This window comes from Leucopleurus acutus, assembly GCF_964270905.1.
Source record: "Leucopleurus acutus genome assembly, chromosome: 19".
Taxonomy (NCBI): Eukaryota; Metazoa; Chordata; class Mammalia; order Artiodactyla; family Delphinidae; genus Leucopleurus; species Leucopleurus acutus.
This window is the reverse complement of record NC_139161.1, coordinates 40,252,179-40,274,540: the sequence shown is the minus strand read 5'-3', so window position 1 is coordinate 40,274,540 and position 22,362 is coordinate 40,252,179. Positions and strand designations below refer to the sequence as shown.

The 22,362-nt window shown below is 48.8% G+C and overlaps 1 protein-coding gene across 3 annotated transcripts in view; it reads left to right on the top strand.

The window, feature by feature from the left end:
* The window catches only part of UNC45B (unc-45 myosin chaperone B), a gene marked incomplete at both ends in the record, with an annotated part of 29,211 nt that extends 7,811 nt beyond the window's left edge, over nucleotides 1-21,400 (top strand). Inside the window, 13 exons of one of the 3 annotated variants that reach the window (XM_082861262.1) lie at nucleotides 2,477-2,647; nucleotides 5,383-5,554; nucleotides 8,759-9,059; nucleotides 9,967-10,061; nucleotides 10,208-10,349; nucleotides 11,088-11,228; nucleotides 12,588-12,715; nucleotides 13,638-13,704; nucleotides 14,590-14,703; nucleotides 15,063-15,178; nucleotides 15,994-16,111; nucleotides 18,475-18,630; nucleotides 21,140-21,400. In XM_082861262.1, the coding sequence (XP_082717388.1) occupies nucleotides 2,477-2,647; nucleotides 5,383-5,554; nucleotides 8,759-9,059; nucleotides 9,967-10,061; nucleotides 10,208-10,349; nucleotides 11,088-11,228; nucleotides 12,588-12,715; nucleotides 13,638-13,704; nucleotides 14,590-14,703; nucleotides 15,063-15,178; nucleotides 15,994-16,111; nucleotides 18,475-18,630; nucleotides 21,140-21,400 (1,982 nt within the window). Of the gene's footprint in view, nucleotides 1-2,476; nucleotides 2,648-5,382; nucleotides 5,555-8,758; nucleotides 9,060-9,966; nucleotides 10,062-10,207; nucleotides 10,356-11,087; nucleotides 11,229-12,587; nucleotides 12,716-13,637; nucleotides 13,705-14,589; nucleotides 14,704-15,062; nucleotides 15,179-15,993; nucleotides 16,112-18,474; nucleotides 18,631-21,139 lie in introns of all 3 variants that reach the window. The other 2 variants (XM_082861261.1, XM_082861263.1) reach the window with 2 other exon arrangements.
* Nucleotides 21,401-22,362: the final 962 nt, after the last annotated feature.

Genomic DNA, 22,362 nt, shown 5'->3' with positions numbered 1-22,362 from the left:
AAAAAATCCCAACAACCTGTAATCACCCCTCCAGATAACCACTACTATCACTGCCATGTGTATCCTTCCAGTCTTTTTTCTATAAAGTATTTTATTTATTTCTAAATTAATTAATTAATTATTTTCTGGGCCTGCATTGGGTCTTCATTGCTGTGCAAGGGCTTTCTCTAGTTGCTGCGAGCGGGGGCTGCTCTTCATTGCAGTGCGTGGGCTTCTCATTGCGGTGGCTTCTCTTGTTGCGGAGGACGGGCTCTAGGCGTGCGGGCTTCAGTAGTTGTGGCTCACGGGCTCTAGAGCACAGGCTCAGTAGTTGTGGTGCACGGGCTTAGTTGCTCCGCGGCATGTGGGATCTGCCTGGACCAGGGATCGAACCTGCATCCCCTGCATTGGCAGGCAGATTCTTAACCACTGCGCCACCAGGGAAGTCCCCCTTCCAGTCTTTCTTCTATCCCTCCATATAAATATCTATTTAACAAAGTTGGGATTCAGCTATGGATATTTTTGTGTTTTTCTCCTTTCTGAGCATTATATTACTATTGCATACCGTTTAATATTCTTAAAGAGGATTCCTTTTTACTTGAATAATTATTAATTTAACATTTGTCTCATTCCTGCATATATGCACATACAAACTCAGGCTTCTTCCTGTATATCCAGGTCCTAGACATCATTTTACAACTTCCTGCTCTGGCTGGGAAGGTCACAGAGGCAGGTTCACTCATAGAAAGCTTGATCTTAAATAATTTCATTACATGCCATTGTATGGATATATCATAACTCATCAATCAGCTCTATATTGTTGGAGATTTAGATTGCCTTTAATTTCATACTTATAAAAAACACTTCGGTAGCTATTCTTAACATAAACCTATATTTGCATTTGTAATTATTTTCTTGGAACAAATTCCTAGAAATGGGAGTACTAAGTTAAATGCTATGAACATAACTAAAGGTCTTTCACTACCTTACTTTCGAACTCCTTTTGAGAGGGTGCATCAGTTTTTACTCTCACCAAGTGATGATAAGAGTTCCAGCCTCAAATCATTCTCACCAGATTCAAATACTATCATTCTTAAAGATATTTTCCTATTCAGTAGGTAATAATTATCTGTTTGAATTTTTAAAATTTACGAATTAGACATTATTTTTCCTTATCCTTATTAGCCATTTGGATTTCTTTGTCTTCAAATGGTTTGTTCATGTTGTTATCTGTTTCCTCTGTTGGAGTATCAGTGTTTTTCTTATTGATTCCTAAGAGCTCTTTGTGTATTAGTAATTAACCTGCTTGGAGTCTTGAATTCTTGATGTGGTTCTGACTTACTATGGTAAGGATCCTTTTCTGCACTAGAATTATTGGAGGGTCCAACATGGCTTCACTCGGATGGCTGGTGGTTAACTGGAGATGCTGGCCAGGGTATCTTGGTTTTACTCCTTGTAGCCTCTCTGGTGGGCAGCTTGGGTCTCTATGTAACATGGTGGCTGCATTTTGAATGGACAAGCCCCAATGTGTAAGTGCTTTTTAAGCCTCTGAGTGTGCCGTAAGGTCACATGAGCAATCCAGGGCCAGTGTGGGAGGGGACTCCCCAAGAGAATGAATACTGAGAGGTGTGGTTCATTGGGGGCCATGACTTCCTCCGGAGGGAGTGAGCTGTTGGACATCTCTGCTGAATAATTCTTCCATATATTGATTTCAAATCTGTCCCCTTGTAATCCCACTCACTTCTGGTCCCAGTTCTGCCCTGTGGAACCTCACAGAATAAGTCTGTTTTCTCACGCTCATGACATACTTTTATCTGAAGACAAGCTATCATGTACATTTGTGTCTTTCCTTCACCAGTTAGATAGCCCCATTCCTTCATCATTTATTTATATGACATGGCTTGGAGATCTTTCCTTTTCTACTTGCCTGCCTGCTTGCCTTTGGGCTACAATCTAGAATGAGGACAAAAATCTCCAAGTTCCAGAGAGTTCAGACCGCAAAAGCAGGAGGAGGCATTTGCCTTTAAGATCCCCAGTGGGCAGGGAAGACCTGGCATCCCAGGCAAATGCTTGAATTTCAGGCTCCCAGCATGTCTGAATCTGCGGGGAGTAAAATGTCTATAAAGGAGTGTCAATTTCCTTTCTGGAAAACAGTTTATTAAATCAGTGTATTAAAAACTGCACGAAGCACCTTTGGATCCCTGCCCATCGTTGCCTGGGAGTGAAGAACTTTCTAAGAACCAGACTGTTCAAGAATGGAATGGGCTGCCATAGAAGTCGGTGTTCAGAGCGGCTGGAGGACCCCTTGGGGGTGTTGTCTAGAGATCTCCCTCCCTTTTTTGGAGTGAGATACTATACTCTCCTGGGAAATTCCAAAATCTGGGAAGCAGTGGATTCAATATTTCCAGAGTCCTTCCAGAAGCCTCTGCCATCCCTGGTCCTATATACCTGAGACACCCTGGTCCTCTCTATTTACCCCTGTCCTCTCCTTCCTCAGACACTAAGAAGGACCTGAAGCAGATCACCAACCACCTGCTTGACATGCTGGTCAGTAAGAAGGTGTCTGGCCAGGGCAGGGATCAGGCCCTGAACCTGCTCAATAAGAACGTCCCCAGGAAGGACCTCGCCATTCACGACAACTCACATACCATCTATGTGGTGGATAACGGTGAGGAGGTGGGAGGGTCTGGGGCTCATGCCAGCCTTTCCAGTGGGCACCAGGGTACCAGGCAACCAGCAGAAGGTGGAAGGGGTGCAGCTCTTGTCTGGAAAAAGTCTTCATTTCCAACTGAAAAGCCAGGAAAAGTCATTAGCATATTAGGATCCACCAGTGGGCTGGTGAAGGCATAGGTCCAGGCTCTGAATTCAGGGCCTGAACACACCCAGAACACACTCAAAAACATCTGGGTGGAGTTTCCTGACAAGCGAGGCAAGTGCCAAAAAAACCCAAACAAGACTCCACCAACAAGGGGTAACGTTCCTGAAGTCTCAGGATGGCAAAATACAGGCCTTCCAGAGGGAGAAATGGCACCTGTGTACGTTATACAAAGTCCAGTAACAATGTGCCAGGAGATAGTCACTAAATTTGTCAGCTCCAGGGCATCACCCCTCTCCTAAATCACCTTGTTCAACTGTTCAAGAATCATACCTGTGGCTTTATGATCTGCTGTGATAAATTCTCCCACAGGTATAATGACATATAGACCAGACCTTGTTCTAAAAGGTTCAAGTCAGCTTATAGCAGCTTTACCTTTATTCTCTTTTGATACAGCACTTCCCCTGTTTGGTTTTCACAGATCTCAGCAAAGTTCATGTGTAAGTGCTTAGACTTGAACAAATTACTCTAGTGCTTTAACCCTCCCCCTCTCAACACCCTCCCCCCCATCCCAGTTTGGTCTTCTCTCATGTATTACAAAGCCTGGGCATTGACAATTGACTTTTCTCTGCGCTAGGATTTAGGCCCAACCACACGGTTTATAGGATGGGGGTGGGATGGGGAGCAGTATCTGAAAACTGGGCTGAAGACTTGGGTAGGGGAGCCACCAGGCAGGGTAGGGGAACCACCAGGATGTCAAGCCTGAAGTAAGTTTTTGGGTTCAGGGAGGGGCAGACATGGACAAGGAGGAGGTCCAGAGTGTTCTAGCAAAAGAGAATGAGATGCTCAAGGCAAGGGCAGAGTGGAAGGGAAGGGTAGGGGGTGAGGCTGGGGAGGTAGAGCAGGTGCATTTGATGAAGGCCTTTGACAGCCAGGCTGGGGGCTTTGCGTTGGTTCATCAGGCCCCTTCCAATGACTCTCCAGCCCTCCCAGTGCTTTTGTGTGTGTGTTAAAATACACAGCACAAAATTTACTGCCAGGCACTTTTATTTTCGATCTTTACTTTTTTTTTTTTTTTTTTTTTTGCGGTATGCGGGTCTCTCACTGTTGTGGCCTCTCCCGTTGCGGAGCACAGGCTCCGGACGCGCAGGCCCAGCGGCCATGGCTTACGGGCCCAGCTGCTCCGCGGCATGTGGGATCTTCCTGGACTGGGCACGAACCCGTGTCCCCTGCATCGGCAGGCGGACTCTCAACCACTGCGCCACTGGGGAAGCCCGATCTTTACATTTTTAAAATTAATTTTTATTGGAATATAGTTGCTTTACAATGTTGTGTTAGTTTCTGCTGTACAGCAAAATGAATCAGCTATGCATATACATGCAAAGCACTTTTGATTCCCTGCTACATCCAGAGTTTCATGCCTAGGATGAATGGATTTTTCCCTTTTTTACCTAGGATGTTTACCTAGGATGTTTCCCCTCCCGTTTACCTGTCCCACCCAAGGTCTGACCAGCTCCTAGCCACCCTCTACAACCTGGCTCTGAAATCAAGCTATTGTCCCCGCAGCAGTGTAGTGTAACAGTTAACATCGTGGGCTTTGAAATCAGACATTGCTGGGAGAGGGTTGCTGCTATGTCACTTGCCAGTTATGTGATCCTGGGCAAGTTACTTGGCTTCTCCATGTCTTGGTTTTCTGCTCTGATCGATGGCGATAATGATTCATACTAACCAGTAGGGTCAATGTTAGGATTAAATGAGTTAATGTATAGAAAGCTCTTGACACATAGTAAGTGCTCCAAATAACTTGAAACTCTTGCTTTGTTGGAGTGAATTACACCATTTGCGGTGTCACTGTTCTGTCCTTATTTACACCTTGTTGTAATCTTTATACATCTGTCTTCCCTTCCCTGTATTGTGAGCTTTTTGATGTCAGGATTGTCTTTTATTTTGGTAGCCAGTACCTAAAAGGTGGTTGTTTATTCGTTCAATTATTCATTCATTTATTCAACAAATACTTAATGGTCGAATTAGCCTGGTGGGTAATAGGAAGCCACTGAAGTTTCTTCAACAGAAGAGAAGAGAAGGGATAATAACCATAAATAGTAAATGTTATATTTACTAAACAAATAATAAATATTTATTGAGTGTCATGATGTGCCTGGAATGGCACTAGGCAGTTTCCATACATTATCTCACTGAATCCTCAAACTCTATGAGGAAGGCAGTATTGTTCCCATTTTACAAAAAAAGAAACTGAAGCCTGGGGAAAAGAGAGCATAAAATAGCATTTGAGGAAGATTATAAATCAACCCACAGAATGTTAGCACTGGTAGAGTCCTCTGAGATCAAATAGTCCTGACTTTGTAAATGCTGAAAACAGAAGCCCATAGCGGGAGGCTAATTGCTCAGGTAGGGGCAGAGTCAGGGGTAGAACCTGGCTCTCTTGGCCCCATCCCAGTGCCCTTCACGTTGGATAAGCTACATGCTGCCTAAAGAGCTCTGGTGATAAAACAGGACTGAGCGAGAAGGAGCGTTTGTGAGGACAGAGCCCGGCAAGCATCTTACACTTGCTGCTGTCTGTCTTGCAGGCCTGAGGAAGATCCTGAAGGTAGTGGGGCAGGTTCCAGATCTGCCGTCCTGCTTGCCCCTGACTGACAACACCCGAATGCTGGCCTCTATCCTCATCAACAAGCTCTATGACGACCTGCGCTGTGACCCGGAGCGTGATCACTTCCGCAAGATCTGCGAGGAGTACATCACGTGAGTTTCCTGGAGGGTCGAGTAACTGCAAGTGTAGGGCTGGTTGCTCTAAAGCCGGTAAAGAGGCAAGGCTGGTGGAAAGGAAAAGTTTGCTTTATTTCGGAGGCTGGAAACCTGGGGGTGGGAGGAGGGCATACGCCTGTCCAAAGGCTGACTCCCCCCACTGCCCCACCAGACAATCAGGGGGCAAGAACTTTCATAGACAGAGGGAGGGGGCTACAGGCAGAAACAGCACAGTCAGCTCTGACAGTCATCTTGAAATTAGTCATGCAGTGGTCGGATCAGTGTCATCTTGATTGTTTTAGGTACAGTTAGTCTTTAGTTCCAGGGTCAGTTTGTTCCCATTTCTTTGAGGCCAGTTCTCAGAACTGTGGCAGCTTATGTCACGGCTACAGCCTGGTCATCATGTAGTTAACTTCTTCCACCTGGTGAAGGTTTCAGTCTCTATAAGACAGCTAACAGGATACGGCTCAGAATATTATCTATAGCCCTTGAGGGGAACCAAAGGCCCTGGACTTTGCCTAATGACTATTTTTATTTGGTCTCCTTTGACTGCTTTCCTCTGTTTCTGCCTTTTCTCACTTCTCTGATTAAACTTGTTTGGCTAAACGTTTTCCACAGACAAAAGGCAGGTGGAAGACATGGTGGCGGAAGGACCATAGGGTCCTGCTCCGTTTCCGTCGGGCTCTGTATTAGTCATTGATGGCTGTGTAACACATTACCCCCAAATTTAGCAGCTTAAAACAAGAAGTATCATGTGTTATCTCACAATAGGACAGCAGTGTGGCCGAGAGTCAGCTGGGTAGTTCTGGCTTTGGGGCTTACAAATGACAGTCACATGTTGGCCTGGGCTGCCGTCATCCAAAGGCTGGACTGGGGCTGGAAGATCTGCTTCCAAGATGGCGTGCTCAAGTGGCAGGCACGTTGGTGCTGGCTCTTGGTGGGAGGCCACGGTTCCTCCCCATGTGGATCTCTCCTCATGGTAGCTGGCTTTCCCCCTCCTTTATTCCAATGATCCTCATACTTGGAAACTATTCAGATTTCTGGGACCGCCCTCCCCACCCCATGACCCAGTAGTCTGGGCTGTGGCTCAGGAAGCTGCATGTTTAAAAATCACCAGGTGAGTCTTGGGAAGGTGAAGACCCTGCCTTCACTCTGCTTTCCTTTCTCTATTCCACGGGTTGGCAAACTTTTCCTGTAAAGGGCCAGAGAGTACGTTTAGGTTTTGTGGGACACGTAGGTCTCTATCACAATTTTTTTTTTAAAAAACCTTTAAAATGTAAAAACTGTTCTCAGCTTCCTGGATTTGGGTCCCAGCGAAGTTGGCTCCATCCTATAGCTTCTCCTGATCCCGACTTTGTGTCACTTAAAGCTCCTCAGGGCTTCTCCAGTTTTTTTCGACCTCAGCTTCAGCATCCGGTAACTATCTCCCAGCCAGTCCCCGTTTGAACGAGGCCCCCTCCTGGTCAGCCTGTACATGCTGCCTCTGAGGTCACCTGACACTGAGTGGGTAGGGTCACCGCCTTCAACAAATGGTGCCTGAGGCTGCCACTCCCCTCCCCCCTCCAGGGAGGTGCTTCATTAGGGGCCAGGGGCTGGGTGGAGGTTCAGGCACCAGCTGGCATAAGGAATCAGTTTAAAGGGCAGACCCCAACTAATTATGCAAGGCTGGTTCCCCGGCACCGAGTGGGAAGACGATGAGGCACAGGACACGGATTCTCAGAGCTGGAGGGGTGCCCGGAGCTCCCAAGGCTGATCCCTCTCCCCCAGAGGGACTTGCCCAGTTACCCAGCCAGAGGCAGATGTGGGACCAGAGCCCAGGTCTCTGACTCTTGCTCCATGCTCTCTTCTTTCTTTTTTTTTTTTTATGATATTTTCCTTAGCTTTTTTTTTTTAAATTTATTTTATTTTTGGCTGCATTGGGTCTTCGTTGCTGCACATGGGCTTTCTCTAGTTGAGGCAAGCAGTGTGCGGGCTTCTGATTGCGGTGTGCGGGCAGTGTGTTGCAGTGTGTGGGCTTCTCATTGCGGTGGCTTCTCTTGTTGCGGAGCACGGGCTCTAGGCACGCGGGCTTCAGTAGTTGGGCTCTAGGCACGCGGGCTGCAGTAGTTGTGGCACGCGGGCTCAGTAGCTGTGGCTCGTGGGCTCTAGAGCACAGGCTCAGCAGCTGTGATGCACGGGCTTAGTTGCTCTGCAGCATGTGGGATCTTCTCGGGCCAGGGCTCGAACCCCTGTCCCCTGCACTGGCAGGCGGATTCGTAACCACTGCACCACCAGGGAAGCCCTGCTCTCTTCTTTCATTTATACACGTCTGCATTTGCACTGTGCACATCTGCCCTGATTTCCCACATCAAATCAACTTGGGCAGATCATGGAAGGATCAGAAGGTGTGTCACCTCTGACATCCTCATACAGAGATCCTTCTGTAGAGTAGATGATAGTAGATTTTGAAAGGAAGGCAGAAACTTCTGGCTCTTCTAGTCTACCCCTCACCCCCGACTCGTTAGGGGAAGGGACTGGACCAGACAGGGGATTGACTGGCTCAGGCTACATGATGACTCAGCTACATGGCAGAGTCAGGTCATGCGGCAGGCATCCTGGTAGCCCTATTGTGCTGTGGTGGCTGCTGTCCTGTCCCACCAGACACCCCAGCTTCTGGGAAGCCTGTTGGCTGACAGCTGTCACCTGTCACCTCTTTTTGGGGACTTGCCTTGGCTGAGGACAGCTGTTCACCCTTCTCAGGGAAGCCAGCATCCAATGACTTGTCCCTCACCCCAACTTGGAACAACTTTGAAGGGTGTCTCGGCTCTGGAACTCTTTGCAAGCTGAGGCTTTGTCACAACCGCATCTCAGTCCAGTGCCTCCCTCCATCCAGGCCTGATTTCTTCCCTTTCCCAACAGGTGTTGATCCCAAGAGCTCTCCCAAATAAACTTCCTGAGTGTCAGTCCCCATCTGAGTGTGCTTCTTGAGGAACACATCTATTACTTCATTTATCCCCATCGTAACTCTGAGAAGTAGTAGTGCTATCCTCAGTTTCCAGATCAAGAAGCTGAGGCTCAGAGAGGTTCAGTGAATTGCCCCAGGTTAAACAGCACATGAGTGGTGTATCTAGGATGCAAAAACAAATCCGTCTGTCCCCAAATCTCACACTCCTCCCATTCCCCTTGGCCAGTTCTCTTGACCACGCTGGCCCTCTGTTTTAGGGGCAAGTTTGACCCCCAGGACATGGACAAGAATGTGATTGCCATCCAGACGGTGTCAGGGATCCTGCAGGGCCCCTTTGACCTGGGCAATCAGCTGCTGGGACTGAAAGGAGTTATGGAGATGATGGTGGCTCTGTGTGGCTCAGAGCGTGAAGCGGACCAGCTGGTGGCCGTGGAGGCCCTCATCCATGCCTCCACCAAGCTCAGCCGTGCCACATTCATCATCACCAACGGCGTGTCACTGCTCAAAGAGATCTACAAGACCACCAAAAACGAGAAGATCAAGATCCGCACACTGGTGGTGAGTGCGCTGGGTACCAGACACTGTGCCGGGCATCAGGGACACCAGAATGAATGAGACGTGGTCCCTGTCCTTGAGGAGACCACGCCCTAAGCACCCAGATCCACCCACAGGCCTCTGCAGATCGGGGTGATAAGCAGGAGGCTGTGAGAACGTGGATTCAGGATGGGGGACCCTGCCATGTAACCCTAACAATGATCTCCTCGATGCTTTTGAACGACAAACACTGATGAGCTTTTGTCCACCAAGTAGTTTCAGTGCAAACTCCAAAAACTCTGTTTCCTTAATCGGTTTCTATATAGCACCTTGTTTCCATTTTCATTTTATAGAAGTAACTTCCTTTTTCTTGACAGCAATTACAGTGAAGATTTGAGTCACTGATCTGTTTGTTTGTGGGGTTTTTTTTTTTTGGTTCATATCAATTAAAAAAAAACTAATTTTAGCTTCTGCCATTGTGAGTTTTCTCTTATGGAAGACATTTTTTTTTTCCTAGCAAGAGTCCAATCTTTCCTGGGTAAAAATCTGCACAGCTGAATCTGCCCCCCAACAAAAATATGATTTCACAGCCAGTTTTTGTGCCATAAGTTGTATCGTTGTGGTTACAGATATGGTTAGTATTATCCTGTGATTTTTCAAAATGACAAACACAAAACATCTACGTGGGCAAAATGGTGGGGGAAAAGGGTAAGTTGAAAACCTCCAGCTTTGTGGGCATCTACCCTAACCTGGAAGCCTCAGGGAAGGCATCTCAGAAAGGTGACGCCTGCCCTTAGTTCTGTAGGATGCAGACAGGTTTATCCAGGCAAAGAAAAGGAGCAAAGTGTTCCAGCCACAGGGACCCGTGTGAGCAAGGCCTCGTCCCCAGGCCTTGGTGTCTCTGATCCTACACATCTCCCCTTCTCCCCAGGGACTCTGTAAACTTGGCTCTGCTGGCGGCACAGACTATGGTCTCAGGCAGTTTGCAGAAGGGTCGACAGAGAAGCTGGCCAAACAGTGCCGCAAGTAAGGGGGTCCTATTTCCTCAAGCCCACCATCTCGTCTCAGGGATGTGCCCTAGTGGATGCCAGATCCTAAAAAGCCGCCCACCTGCTGCCCTGAATTGTTTCACTCTTGCCCCAGTCCCAGCACCCTTGCCTCCCCTCCCCCAGGTGGCTGTGCAACACGTCCACAGATACCCGGACCCGGCGATGGGCAGCGGAGGGCCTGGCCTACCTCACGCTGGACGCCGATGTGAAGGATGACTTTGTTCAGGACATCCCTGCCCTGCAGGCCATGTTGGAGCTGGCCAAGGCGAGTGTGGCCCTGGCCTCTGGCCTCAGGATCTGCTGGATTCAGGCTCACGGGGCTGTCCGCTGAGCATGGGAAATTAGACACACAGTCCTCATCCTGACTCTACCCCCTACTCTTCCTGTAAACCTGGGTTGGTCATTTCCCTCTGTCTGGCCCTCATCTTTCATGACTGTAATATGGGCTCACAACTCTTCATGCCTTCCAGGCAGTGGGAGGATGAATAAGATGAGGGTATTTTTTTCCTGAGATCCCCCCTCCCCCCCCAGGGAGTTGAGGTTTTTGAGGGACCGAGGGGCAGTACCTGGCCTCTTCTGGGCCCCTCCCTCCTTCCCAGTCCCTCCCAGATGTCCTTCCTCCTCTGCTGGGCCACCTCCCCCCGCGCCCCCCTCCCCCCGCTCTTTGCCGCCACTAAAGGGTGGAAGTGTGGGAGGGAGTTTCCACCAAAGGGTGTCCAGCTCCCACCCTATCCCACCGCAGTCTGATGGAAAGCCTATGGGACTGGGCTTTTGAAAGGGGCACAAAGCAAAAAGTGCACTGAGAGGACTCCCGTTGGTGCTCTGAGGTGCTGCTGAGGGGAGCAGAGCCTGTGTGAGCAGAGCTGGTTCCTCTCCCTCGGGGCCACGCCAGCCACGCTCCTCCCAAACCGGCCTGCCTGTGAGGGAGCCTCTTGGAGGCAGTGGTTTGTTCTCAGGTTTCCTTGCTGCCTGTCCCCTCCTATCCCCCACCTCCTGCCTCCAGACCCCTGACAAGACCATCCTGTACTCGGTGGCCACCACCCTGGTGAACTGTACCAACAGCTACGACGTCAATGAGGTCATCCCAGAGCTGGTGCAGCTAGCCAAGTTCTCCAAGCAGCACGTGCCCGAGGAGCACCCCAAGGTGGGGAAGGGGATGGCCTGGAGGGGAGCTGTACCACCGGACCGCCAGAGAGGTGGGAAGGACAGTTAATGATGTTCAGGCGCCGTGCCTGTGTGTCTGGGAGGATTCGGTGGAAGAGGCAGAGAAATTGAAAAGGATCATGGTCAGTTTCTCCCACTAGGTGGCACTTGTGTTTTTCTTAGTGTTAATGTTCTGTGGAGGGGGAGGAGGAATCGACGATTTAAAGTCGGAGAAACCAAATGGAGCCAGGATGAACGTCTTCCAATTTATGTTGTTGATTTCATGGACATCTGACAGTTAGTTGTATTTCATGTCTTCCACATTTATACAAATTTTATTTTCTGGGATATCTGGATTTGGGGATATGGGTGCTAAGTACGAATAATGAGAAGCGGAGGAACGGGGGATCAGGGGCAGCCCAGGTGTCACAAATCCCCTTGGGACCCTCCCCACAATGATTCACTGCACGCAATGGCATACTTTGTATGTGGTTTGTATATGAATATATATGCATTGTATTTCCAGCCAATAAAAAATTTAGATTTTTAAAAAAATGACCAAAGTAATATAACCATGTTGCAAAACAAACACAAATGTGACAGTAGAGAAAAGAAAACAGCTACTTGCAATTACATCATCTCCCTCTGAGAACTATTTTGGTGTATTATATCACCTACCAGAGACTCTTTATTTCTGTGCGTTTTAAAAAAAATAGTTATAATCAGGGAACCTCCCTGGTGGTCCAGTGGCTAAGACTCTGTGCTCCCAATGCAGGGGACCCGGGTCCGACCCCTGGTCCTGGAACTAGATCCCACATGTTGCAACTAAGAGTTCGCATGTCAAAACTAGAGATCCTACGTGGCTCAACTAAGACCCAGCGCAGCCAAATAAATAAATAATTAATTACTTAAAAAAGAAAAAATAATAAAAATAGTTATAATCAGAATGTAGTTATTATTTTGTACCCAATTTGGGGAAAATACTTTAGATGTTTTCCACACTGCTATGTCGTTCTCTGAATCATTTTTTAAAGCTGCATAGGATTTCACGCAGGCAAGGGTGTATAGCATGTTCTGCCGCCATGAAGTTCTAATGTGGCTTCTAGAGATTGCCTCTTCCCAGCCACCCTGAGGATTATCTGTAGAGACTATTCAACCCCGGGGCTGACCCAATCCACTGTTAGGTCAGCTTTATCTGTTCTCTCTCCCCTCCCACCTCTGTTTACCCACCCCACCCCCATGCATAGCCTAATGGAAAGCCAGCCTTCTGCAAGAAAGTAACATCTAGGTCATCTAGGGTTTTGGATGATCTTCCTTCTCTTTCGGGATTGATTTCCTTGCCATCTTTTCATCTCCCCAGGACAAGAAGGACTTTGTGGACATGCGGGTGAAGCGGCTTCTGAAGGCCGGTGTCATCTCAGTGCTGGCCTGCATGGTGAAAGCCGACAATGCCATCCTCACTGACCAGACCAAAGAGTTGCTGGCCAGGTACGGCTGCAGCAGTTCAGGGCTGGGGTCTGAGGGGCCTGGAGGCAGGAGGCTGGGTGGGGAGATAGAGATGGTGGGGGTGGGGAGTAAATGAGGGAATGAGCCATTAGGGGCCTGAAGAGGAGGCTGATGGGGATCAACACTGAAAAGTGACATGGCGGGCAGGTCATCACAGGGGCAACTTTGCATTGTGAGGAAAGAGGTCACTGTCCATTCTGGTGACCTGGTTCCCAGGCCCTGAAATGCCAAAGATGAAAGGCACAGTTTCTGTGCAGCCTGACGGGAGGCACACAGGCTCAGTTACCACACGACACGTCAGGTGCCATGATGGGGGACATACAGAGGGCTGGCTGGAGCACGAGCAGTGGCACCCAACTGGCCAGACTGGAGGGTAGGTGGGTAGGCAGCTAGAAAGGCCTCCTGGAAGATGTCACAACTCAGGGGAACCCTGAAGGAAAAAAAGGAGCCACTCAAATGCAGCAGAAGGAAGGGTTCCAGGCAGAGGGAACAGCGTATGCAAAGACCCTGAGGATGGAGGGAGAATGAGTGAATGAGGACGGGGTTCTCCAGGGATATGTCTGGAGCATGGAGTGCACAGGAGAGAGTGGTGCTAGATAAGACCAGAGAGGACGGCAAGGGCCAGAACATGGTGGTCCTGGGGTGCTTCCATGTGGAAGAGTTTCTCCTGGATGGTGGGCAGCAGGGAGCCATTTGGTATCTCCCTAAACAGGGATGGGGCCGCTGTTTGCAGCTACATCTGGCCTCACTTCCTCCTCAGCCACTTATGTCCGTGGCAGTATCTTCCCAAGGTTAGTTCTGGGGCACGTGCTCACTGGCAGCACTTCCCAGAGTTTCACTGGGCCTGCTGATGCCTGGGAAGCGTGTGCTCATGCACTGAATGTCCTTTATCCTTGCTCTCCAGGGTATTCCTGGCACTGTGTGACAACCCAAAGGACCGAGGTACCATCGTGGCTCAAGGTGGTGGCAAGGTACATTGGTTGGGCTAAGGGGTCCTTGCCATCCTAGAAGGTGCTTCACTGGGGAGAAGCACACTTGTGTACGTGTGTGTAGGTCTGTGTGTGTGTCTCTCTGTGTGTATGTATGTGTATATGTGTCTATGTGTGTCTGTGTGTGTCTCTGTGTCTCTTCATTTGTGTATGTGTGTGTCTCTTTGTGTGTATTTGTGTGTGCACGTTCTTTGCCTGGCCCAAGAATAATGCACCCCCTGCCCCAACCCGACCTCTGGAATACAGTCATTAAGGTATCTGTGCTGTCAGTGCCTAAGTCTATGAAGTGTCATGGGATTTACTGTGGGATCCCATTTATCCTCCTTGTTACTGGAAGGAACCCTGGTGCAGATAGAGACCGTGGGCTTTGCTATAGAAGGCTTGTCATCGAGTCCTTGCTTGTCCCCTTTTTAGCTGTGCAACTTCAGGCAAATTACTTAATCTCCCTGAGTCACAGTTTCCTCGTCTGTAAAACAAGGGAGAACATCACACACTCACTTTGCAGAATGTCACAAGGATTAGAGAAAATACACTTAAGTGTTGGCTCATAGGAGGTGCTCAGTGAATGGCTGCTATTATGATTAGGTTTGACTTAGTCAGAAAGTAAAAAATGATTGATTTATTTTTCCAAAAGCCACATGAACGTATGGATGGGTGGGGAAGAGGGCGGGCGAAGATCTCCATGTGTGCTGGGAACCAAGGGGAGTGAATCCGTGATTAAGAATTTAACTGTTTTCCATGATGCTCAAGAGTTGACTCTATTACAGTCTTCCTGAACTTCTGATGGGACAGCAGTTGGAGAGGGACGCTAGGGAGAGAGGCCTCTGTATATTTGTGACCGAGGGGTGACTGTGCCCTTTCTTGCAGGCCCTGATTCCCCTGGCTTTGGAGGGCACAGACGTGGGCAAGGTGAAGGCAGCCCATGCTCTAGCGAAGATCGCTGCAGTCTCCAATCCAGACATCGCCTTCCCTGGGGAGCGGGTGGGTGATGGGGGCAGTAGGGTGGCAGTGATGGGAGGAGTCTGCTCCCAGGGGCCTTTCCCCTTGCCACCCTACCCCTGGCCTGGGAGAGGGCGTGGTGCTGTCACAAAGAGGGCCATGAATTGGAGGTGCGTGGATCCCAGGCCTGGCTCTACCTCTGACGAATAAGGCCGTCCCCTTGGAAACTCAGTTATCTCACCTACGAAGTAAAGGAAATAATCCCGCCCCTCAGGATCATTGTGAAGATTGAATCAGACAATGGGTGGGCACGTGCATTGGAAATTCTAGAGCTGGGCACCTGTAAATGACTGGGGGGACATGGTCTCCACCTGACCACTCCTTGACGCCTCCCCCCACAGGTGTACGAAGTAGTGCGGCCCCTTGTGAGTCTCCTCAACACACAGAGGGATGGGCTCCAGAACTATGAGGCTCTCCTAGGCCTCACCAACCTGTCTGAGCGGAGTGACAAACTCCGGTGAGTGGGGCATAGAGGGAGCAGGGGTGGAGAGAGGTGTCCCATGAAGTGTTGGTGGAAATGTCACAGGTACCGTGTGTGCTCTTCTCTGAGGACAGGCTCGAAGGCAGTGGGTAGAAATGACCGTGGGAAAGATTTGAACTAGCACTTGGAAAGACTACAGTGAATGTGCAAAGCCAAAGGAGACTGGAAAGGCATTTCCTTCTGAAGTAGTAGAAAAGATATCAGGTGGATGGGTGGGGATAAAGTGTCCCCACACATCCCCAGAAGCAGGGGGATGGTGGGATTGGGTTGAAATTCTTTTGATTGCAAGTGGCAGAAAACTCAACTCCAATTGGTTTAAGCATAAAGGGAATTTAATGACTCAGGTCATTAATGACTCATCTGGGATAAACCAGATTCAGGTGCGGCTTGATGCAGGCGTTACAAAGCTGTCCTAGATCCTACACCTCTCCACCTCTTCTGTCTGTATTGTCTTAATTTTCAGACGGGCTCTTCCCCTCTCTCATGATCACATGAGGGTTGCTCCAGACTTCACATCTTCTTGGCTTCATCTCCAGCAGGAGAGAGAAAGACATTCCCCAGGAATAATATAAGAGAATCTCTGGCTGGGTGACATGTTCATCCCAGACCCTGTTTCTATGGCCAGGATGCTATGCTATGTCATTGGATACCCCTCCTGGAGCCGGGGGTGGGATTACTGCCATCTAAACCATGCTGGCTGAGGATGTGGAATGGCCCTTGGGTGGCCAAAACCCCAAATGCTCATTACAGAGGACTCAGCAGCCTCTCTTCTTCCACCCCTCAAACCCTAGGCAGAAGATCTTTAAGGAGAAGGCCTTGCCAGATATTGAGAACTACATGTTTGAGAACCATGACCAGCTGCGGCAGGCAGCCACAGAGTGCATGTGCAACATGGTGGTGAACAAGGAGGTGAGGGGGCTCCGGATGGGAGTGATCAAGGCATGGAGAGTCGGGCCACAGGTCAGGGCCTGGCGCTAGATGGGGCTGTTACAGTGGTATTAAGGCAACATTTTTTTTTTTTTGCGGTACGCGGGCCTCTCACTGTTGTGGCCTCTCCCGTTGCGGAGCACAGGCTCTGGACGCACAGGCTCAGCGGCCATGGCTCACGGGCCCAGCTGCTCCGTGGCATGTGGGATCTTCCCGGTCCGGGGCACGAACCCATGTCGCCCGCATCGGCAGGCAGACTCTCAACCACTGCGCCACCAGGGAAGCCCTTAAGGCAACATTTTGTCAAAGAACCCAGGAATCCCTCAATCTTTCCTAGATGACAGCCTCCCTCCCTATAAGGACCCCGAGAGGAATATAATGCACAAAGGAGACAAAGGAGAATACACAAAGTAATATCATCCCTAGCTGTGGCTTTGACCCCAAAGCTTGGGCTGGATGGTGTAGAAGTCCCATTTCCCCAAGTTATTTACTAAATAATCTCATAGCAAAAAATATAGGAGGCCAGGGCCTCTTAGAGGTCAAGAGAGGCTAGACCACTTGCATCTGTTGAAGCTCCACATATATAAAAAAATGAAGAAATGCAAAAACAGTTACAAACGATTTTAGAATATGTTAAATGTTTTAACATTTAATGAACGATCGCTGTTTCCACAGAAACCGCAATGCACTATAACTGTGTTCATCACAGAATAATTATAGGATTTGTAAAAATAAAATGAATTCAGAACACATCAATGGCTTCATGGTCTGGTACTGGGATAAATTATCACCATATGATGAATGAATGTTTCCTTCTTTCCATCCTGGCAGAGCACTGCTGTGCCTGTAAGTAGAACCTCATCAGAGGTAACAACAGGGTTGAAATCTGAGGCCCTTTGTTAACATGACAACCAGGGCTAGTGGCCGAGTGTGAGACCCACTCCGTTGCCCCTCAGTTCTTAACTCAAGTCTTGGATGTTCTCACTGTTATAGCAGGAAAACCTGATCCATGAAAGTCTTTTAAAATCAAAAGAAATAAAGCTACCACAGTCCACCAGGGAGCTGGCCTGAGGCTGGGCTGGGGGCCTGGCAGCCACGTGGGAGAAGAGAGTGTATCCAAAGACAGTGGAGGGGATGGGAAGCACCAGCGGCCACAACAACCCGAATCAAAATGAACAGTGGGCCCAACAGGACAGAAGTTCATTTCTCGCTCACATCATTTCTTGCTCACATTAGGATCAGGTGGCTCGTTTCCAAGCAATGACTTAGGGATGCAGGCATCTTCAATCGTCAATAACTATACCCCCCCCCCCAAAAAAAAAGAACTGTCTCTCCCTCTGCCACCTTGAGAGTGGTCTCCATTCAGATGGGGAATGGGGAGACAGACCACAGGAGAGACCCCTGTAGCGCTCCGCCATGGTGGCCTGGAAGTGACACACATTACATCCATTCATGTTCTGTAATGAGAATGAGGTCATGGCCATATTTAGTGCAAGAGGTGGGGAATGCAGTCCTTTTGGGGCAGCTGCTTTCCAGTCACACCTGTGCCCCATGAGGGGACTGCGCTATCACTATACTCTTACCTCTGAGGACCACTGCTCCAGCTTCAGGGAGTTGTAGGTAGAGGTTTATAACCTGGGCAGCTGTGACCTTTGACCCCTATTGGCGTTCCCCTTCTAGGACACCTCACCCAACAAAATGCCCTTAAATTTAATCAATCAGATTTTACTATAGAGCAGAGGGGTGCGGGGGGAAGGGGGGGGGTCAGTGTGCTTTCAGGCATGTCAGGGCCCTGGGCCCCAGGAGGCTCTTCTCCTGGCTTTTGGGTGCTTGGGAAGCCTCATCCCTCACCTGGTGAATGGTACAGCAGCTCCTGAGTACCATGTAAACTACCCAACTGTCTGCTGCTCTTGCCAAGCCTCTGTGCCTTCAGGGACTGCAAAGTCATTTAATGGCAGACCCTGAAGGCCCATCTGTTGTGGAAGAAACAGTCCAGGCTTCCCCAAAGGGACGTGAAACATGGCTCTTCAGGCAACATCTACCCTTCAGGAGTCTGTGCCTGCCCTTTCCCCAGGGGTGGAGAGCTGAACGCAAACAGAGGCAACAGCGAATGCTATACAAGGAACCCCTTATTCTCTTTAACCTTTTAGCTGGAGGAGTCTGTAGCACTTTCATCTAACTAGTCAGAGAAGACTTCCTGGAGGAGGAGGTGTCATGGGTGAGATGCTAAAAGAAAAGCTCTGAGGGATCTTGGGTCAGAGAATTTGGCTCCAGATGCATCTTTCCCTCTCCAGGCTGGGCAGATGGGGGCATTTTTCTCTGAGCCGTGTACCCGCCTCCCATAGGTACAGGAGAGGTTCCTGGCTGATGGGAATGACCGGCTGAAGCTGGTGGTGCTGCTCTGCGGGGAGGATGATGACAAGGTGCAGAATGCGGCTGCGGGGGCCCTGGCCATGCTGACAGCAGCACATAAGAAACTGTGCTTCAAGATGACTCAAGTGGTGAGAGTGGGCCCTAGGGACTCTGGGGAGTCCCCCCACCCCCAGACCACACTGCCCTGTATGATCTTCTGGGGGGAGGCCAGCCCCTGTATCTGTTCCTACCACCTAAAGAGAGGAGAATCTATATGATTCGACCCCCTACACTCACTATTTGGACTCCCTAAGTGTGCTAACTCACTTTGGTGGTGCTTATAAGTCATTACTTAAGAATAATCACAATAATAACAATAGCACTAACTATTGCTGTGGAGCCCCTGAGCTCCCCAAGAGAAGAATGGATGTGGTTGGGTTACCATCCACAGTTTGACGAAGAGGCAGCAGATTCTCTTAAGTTCACGTGATGACCAGACCCTTTGTGGGACTGTGGCCATCTCAGCAGGTGTAATGAGAGTGATATTGACATAGCCGCAAACAAGGGGATGCAAAATGAAATTTTCCTTATTTCACCAAACTGAACTTAGTTTGTGGGCATCATATTCACTGATGGTGAAAAATGTAAACATCTCAAAAAAAATGTAAACATCTCAATTCAAATGTATTAAAGCAAGTCTGCTTTACAGGCAGGCTCTTTTAGATAGCCAGCTTAAGGCAGGGGTGTGTGTGTGTGTGTGTGTGTGTGTGTGTGTGTGTGTGTGTGTGTGTGTGTGTGTGTGTGTGTTCTCTAAATTCCATGGGGGCTTATGCTGTCCTGGCACCAGGGGAGGGGTCTCTCTCCTAGATGTAGCTCATCCTGCTTGGTCCCTGGCCTTCAGCACTTTCCCTAACGCAAGTTTTTCAAAATTGTAAGGTGTGTAAGAGTCACACGGAGGGCTGGTTAAAACACTTTCCCCAGATATTCTGACTGAGTAGATCGGAGGTGGGGTGCTTCCGGCCTGGGGACCACAGGCTGCTATCCTAGAGCAGCTTCTGCTGAAGTTACTGGTCACACATTTCTGTCACCAGGCCCCGCAGGGTGCTCTGTGACTCCTCCACTTACTGTGCTCCAGGCGCTGCTCTAAGTGCTTGCACCTATTATGTCATTCCATCCTCCCAACAACCCTGTGCAGTGGGCATGATTATTATTATCCTCACTCACCAATGGTGAAACCGAGCTCAGAAAAGTAATAGCCCAACACCACATAGCCAGTTAGATAGGAGGGGACTGGGATCCTTCAGGATTGCAACCCACTCCTGGCCACTTCTTCCATCTTCCCAAGGGGCTCAGAAATCCTGGCTGCATTCCTGTCCCAGGGAGTGATAGGCACTAGACCCATGATCAATTACGCATCAGCATAAAATCTTTCCCTGAACCCTACCACAGCTAGCTGAACTTTCCTTTCCTTTCCTTGTGGTAGGATACAGTGCAGAGTTTACAAAAGTCTGCTGAGAAGCTCAGAAGAATAATTTGCCTTTTCTTCCTCTCTGTATCTGTCTCCCCATCTGATAGCAATGTATGTAGAAAGGTATCTCTGCTAACTAGTGGAAGGTAATAGGTCTGAGGAAGCAAAGGGGAAATTGTTGGATTAGTGCCTAAAATCATCATTCCTGTCCACTTCTATGTGATGGGCTCTTACTATGCTCTAGCCATCATGCTAAGCTCTTTTCATGTGTCATATCATTAGATCATCACAATATTATGAGGTAAGATAACAGATGAGGCTCCTGAGGCTTGGAGAGGTTAAATAATTTAGCTAAGGTCATACAGTTGGTAAGTGGCTGAGTTGGGACCTGAACACTAGTCTCTCTGACTCCAAAACCCATACTGATGACTATTCTATTCTGTGTCTGTTGAATGTTGTAAGTGTCAAGCCTCCTGGTTCTATTCTCAGCTCCATTTCTGTCTCCTGGGGGTGATCAGAGTGGTCTAGAGTCCTGTCTCCCCCATGTACAGTAGTTGGGCTGCTTCACATCTGGAAATGGAGGAGAGAGATGGAGGAGGGGTGGAGGAGAGGATACACTCCAGACTCCAGTGTTAATTCCAGTTGAAGTCAGGGCTGGTGGAGTGCATGCCTAGAGCATGTCTCTAAGGGCACCTGGGTTGGCAGAAGCAGGCGTTGTGCATGCGTCCAGGGTTAGAATCCTCCTTTCTGAACATCCTCCATTCCCATTCCACTCAGGCATGCAGTGGGCAGGTCCCTTTGCTTCTCAAGATGCTTAAAATTTAAATGGATGTGTGGATGTTTATTCTCTACTATTTCCAGATGTGTGACTATAGCTAAGTTACTTCCTCTCCCTGAACCCCAATTCCTCCACTTATAAAATGAAAAGGATTGGATTATTTCAAGTTCCTTCTAGTTCTTCAATTCCTGCCCTGGTCCTGGTAAGGAGATGGGCATCACCCAGCTAGTCCCAAGGGGTTCAAGTGGGCATATGCTGAGCCCCATACAAATAACCAGATGTGTGCTTCCCCTTTCAGAGCTCAGAATCTGGGCCTGGCCAAGGCCTTCTTTTTATCTTGTCCAAAATCTACTTTCTCCGTCCCCCCCCACTGATTCCTCCAATCCTTCCTTATCCTCTTCCCCACCTTCAGACGACTCAGTGGTTGGAGATACTACAGCGGCTTTGCTTGCACGACCGGCTGTCAGTTCAACACCGGGGCCTGGTCATTGCCTACAACCTGCTGGCGGCTGATGCTGAGCTGGCCAAGAAGCTGGTGGAGAGTGAGTTGCTGGAGATCCTGACTGTGGTGGGCAAACAAGAGCCGGATGAGAAGAGGGCAGCAGTGGTTCAGACAGCTCGGGAATGTCTCATCAAATGCATGGATTATGGCTTCATTAAACCAGTATCTTAGACAGGGCCCAGATGGATGCTGGGGCTGCTCCTGTTCTGTGCAGAGTTCTGAGCTAAGAACTCACTCCTGGGGTGTCAGTTCAGCTAGGGATCATAGCAGCGACAACGAAGTCTCCATATAAAAGAAGGACTTGATTGTCCCCTGAGTTGTGAATCTCCCCCTTTGCTCTAGGAAAGTTTGCATGTTTCATTAGCTCTCTTGTTCCTTACATCTGTCATGTTCCCAAAATTCCTAGAATAATTTTCATCTGTGATTAGGAAGACAGGTTGGATAATTCTCTCTGTACCCATTCCAAAGTCCAGGATAATGGGCTGAAGTTCTTTATGTTTTGGAAAATGGATTGTGTGGTAAAGTAGGAACTAACAGGTGTGTGAATATAAACGTTAGTGCTGGTGTATCTGGATGCTGATCTGTGCTGTTTTTTATATCCTCTCTCCCATGCTGTTTGAATAAGGCTGCCTAGAACTGCATGTTTCAGCTGTAGTGCCCTGTCCCAGCCCCATGTCCATTCCCATCACTGGAAGTACAGTTTATGTTCAAGAGTATGACATGATTTTTGCAATCTGCTTGGGGCAATCTTCTAAGCAAGATGTATGTGATGAATATAAATAAGATCGACTCATAGTACTTTAAGCAAAAAAAAAAAGAATTCATTGGTTCATATATCTTGTCAATGCAGGGAAAGGTCTGACATTGTTAGAACCAGGGCTCAAATGTTGTCATCAATATTCTTTTCCGTGTGAGGACTTTTATCTCTCTGTCATCCCCCGTGTCATATCTTGGTTTTAATTTCCTCTGGGTTGGGCTTAATTTCTGGCAAGCTCTTTTCATGTGGTGGGAAAGATAGTGCCCAGAAGCTCCAGACTTCCACGTTTGTTTGTTTTTTTGCCCGTGGTTTGTGGGATTTTAGTTCCCCGACCAGGGATCGAACCCTGGCCCTCAGCAGTGAAAGTAAGGTGTCC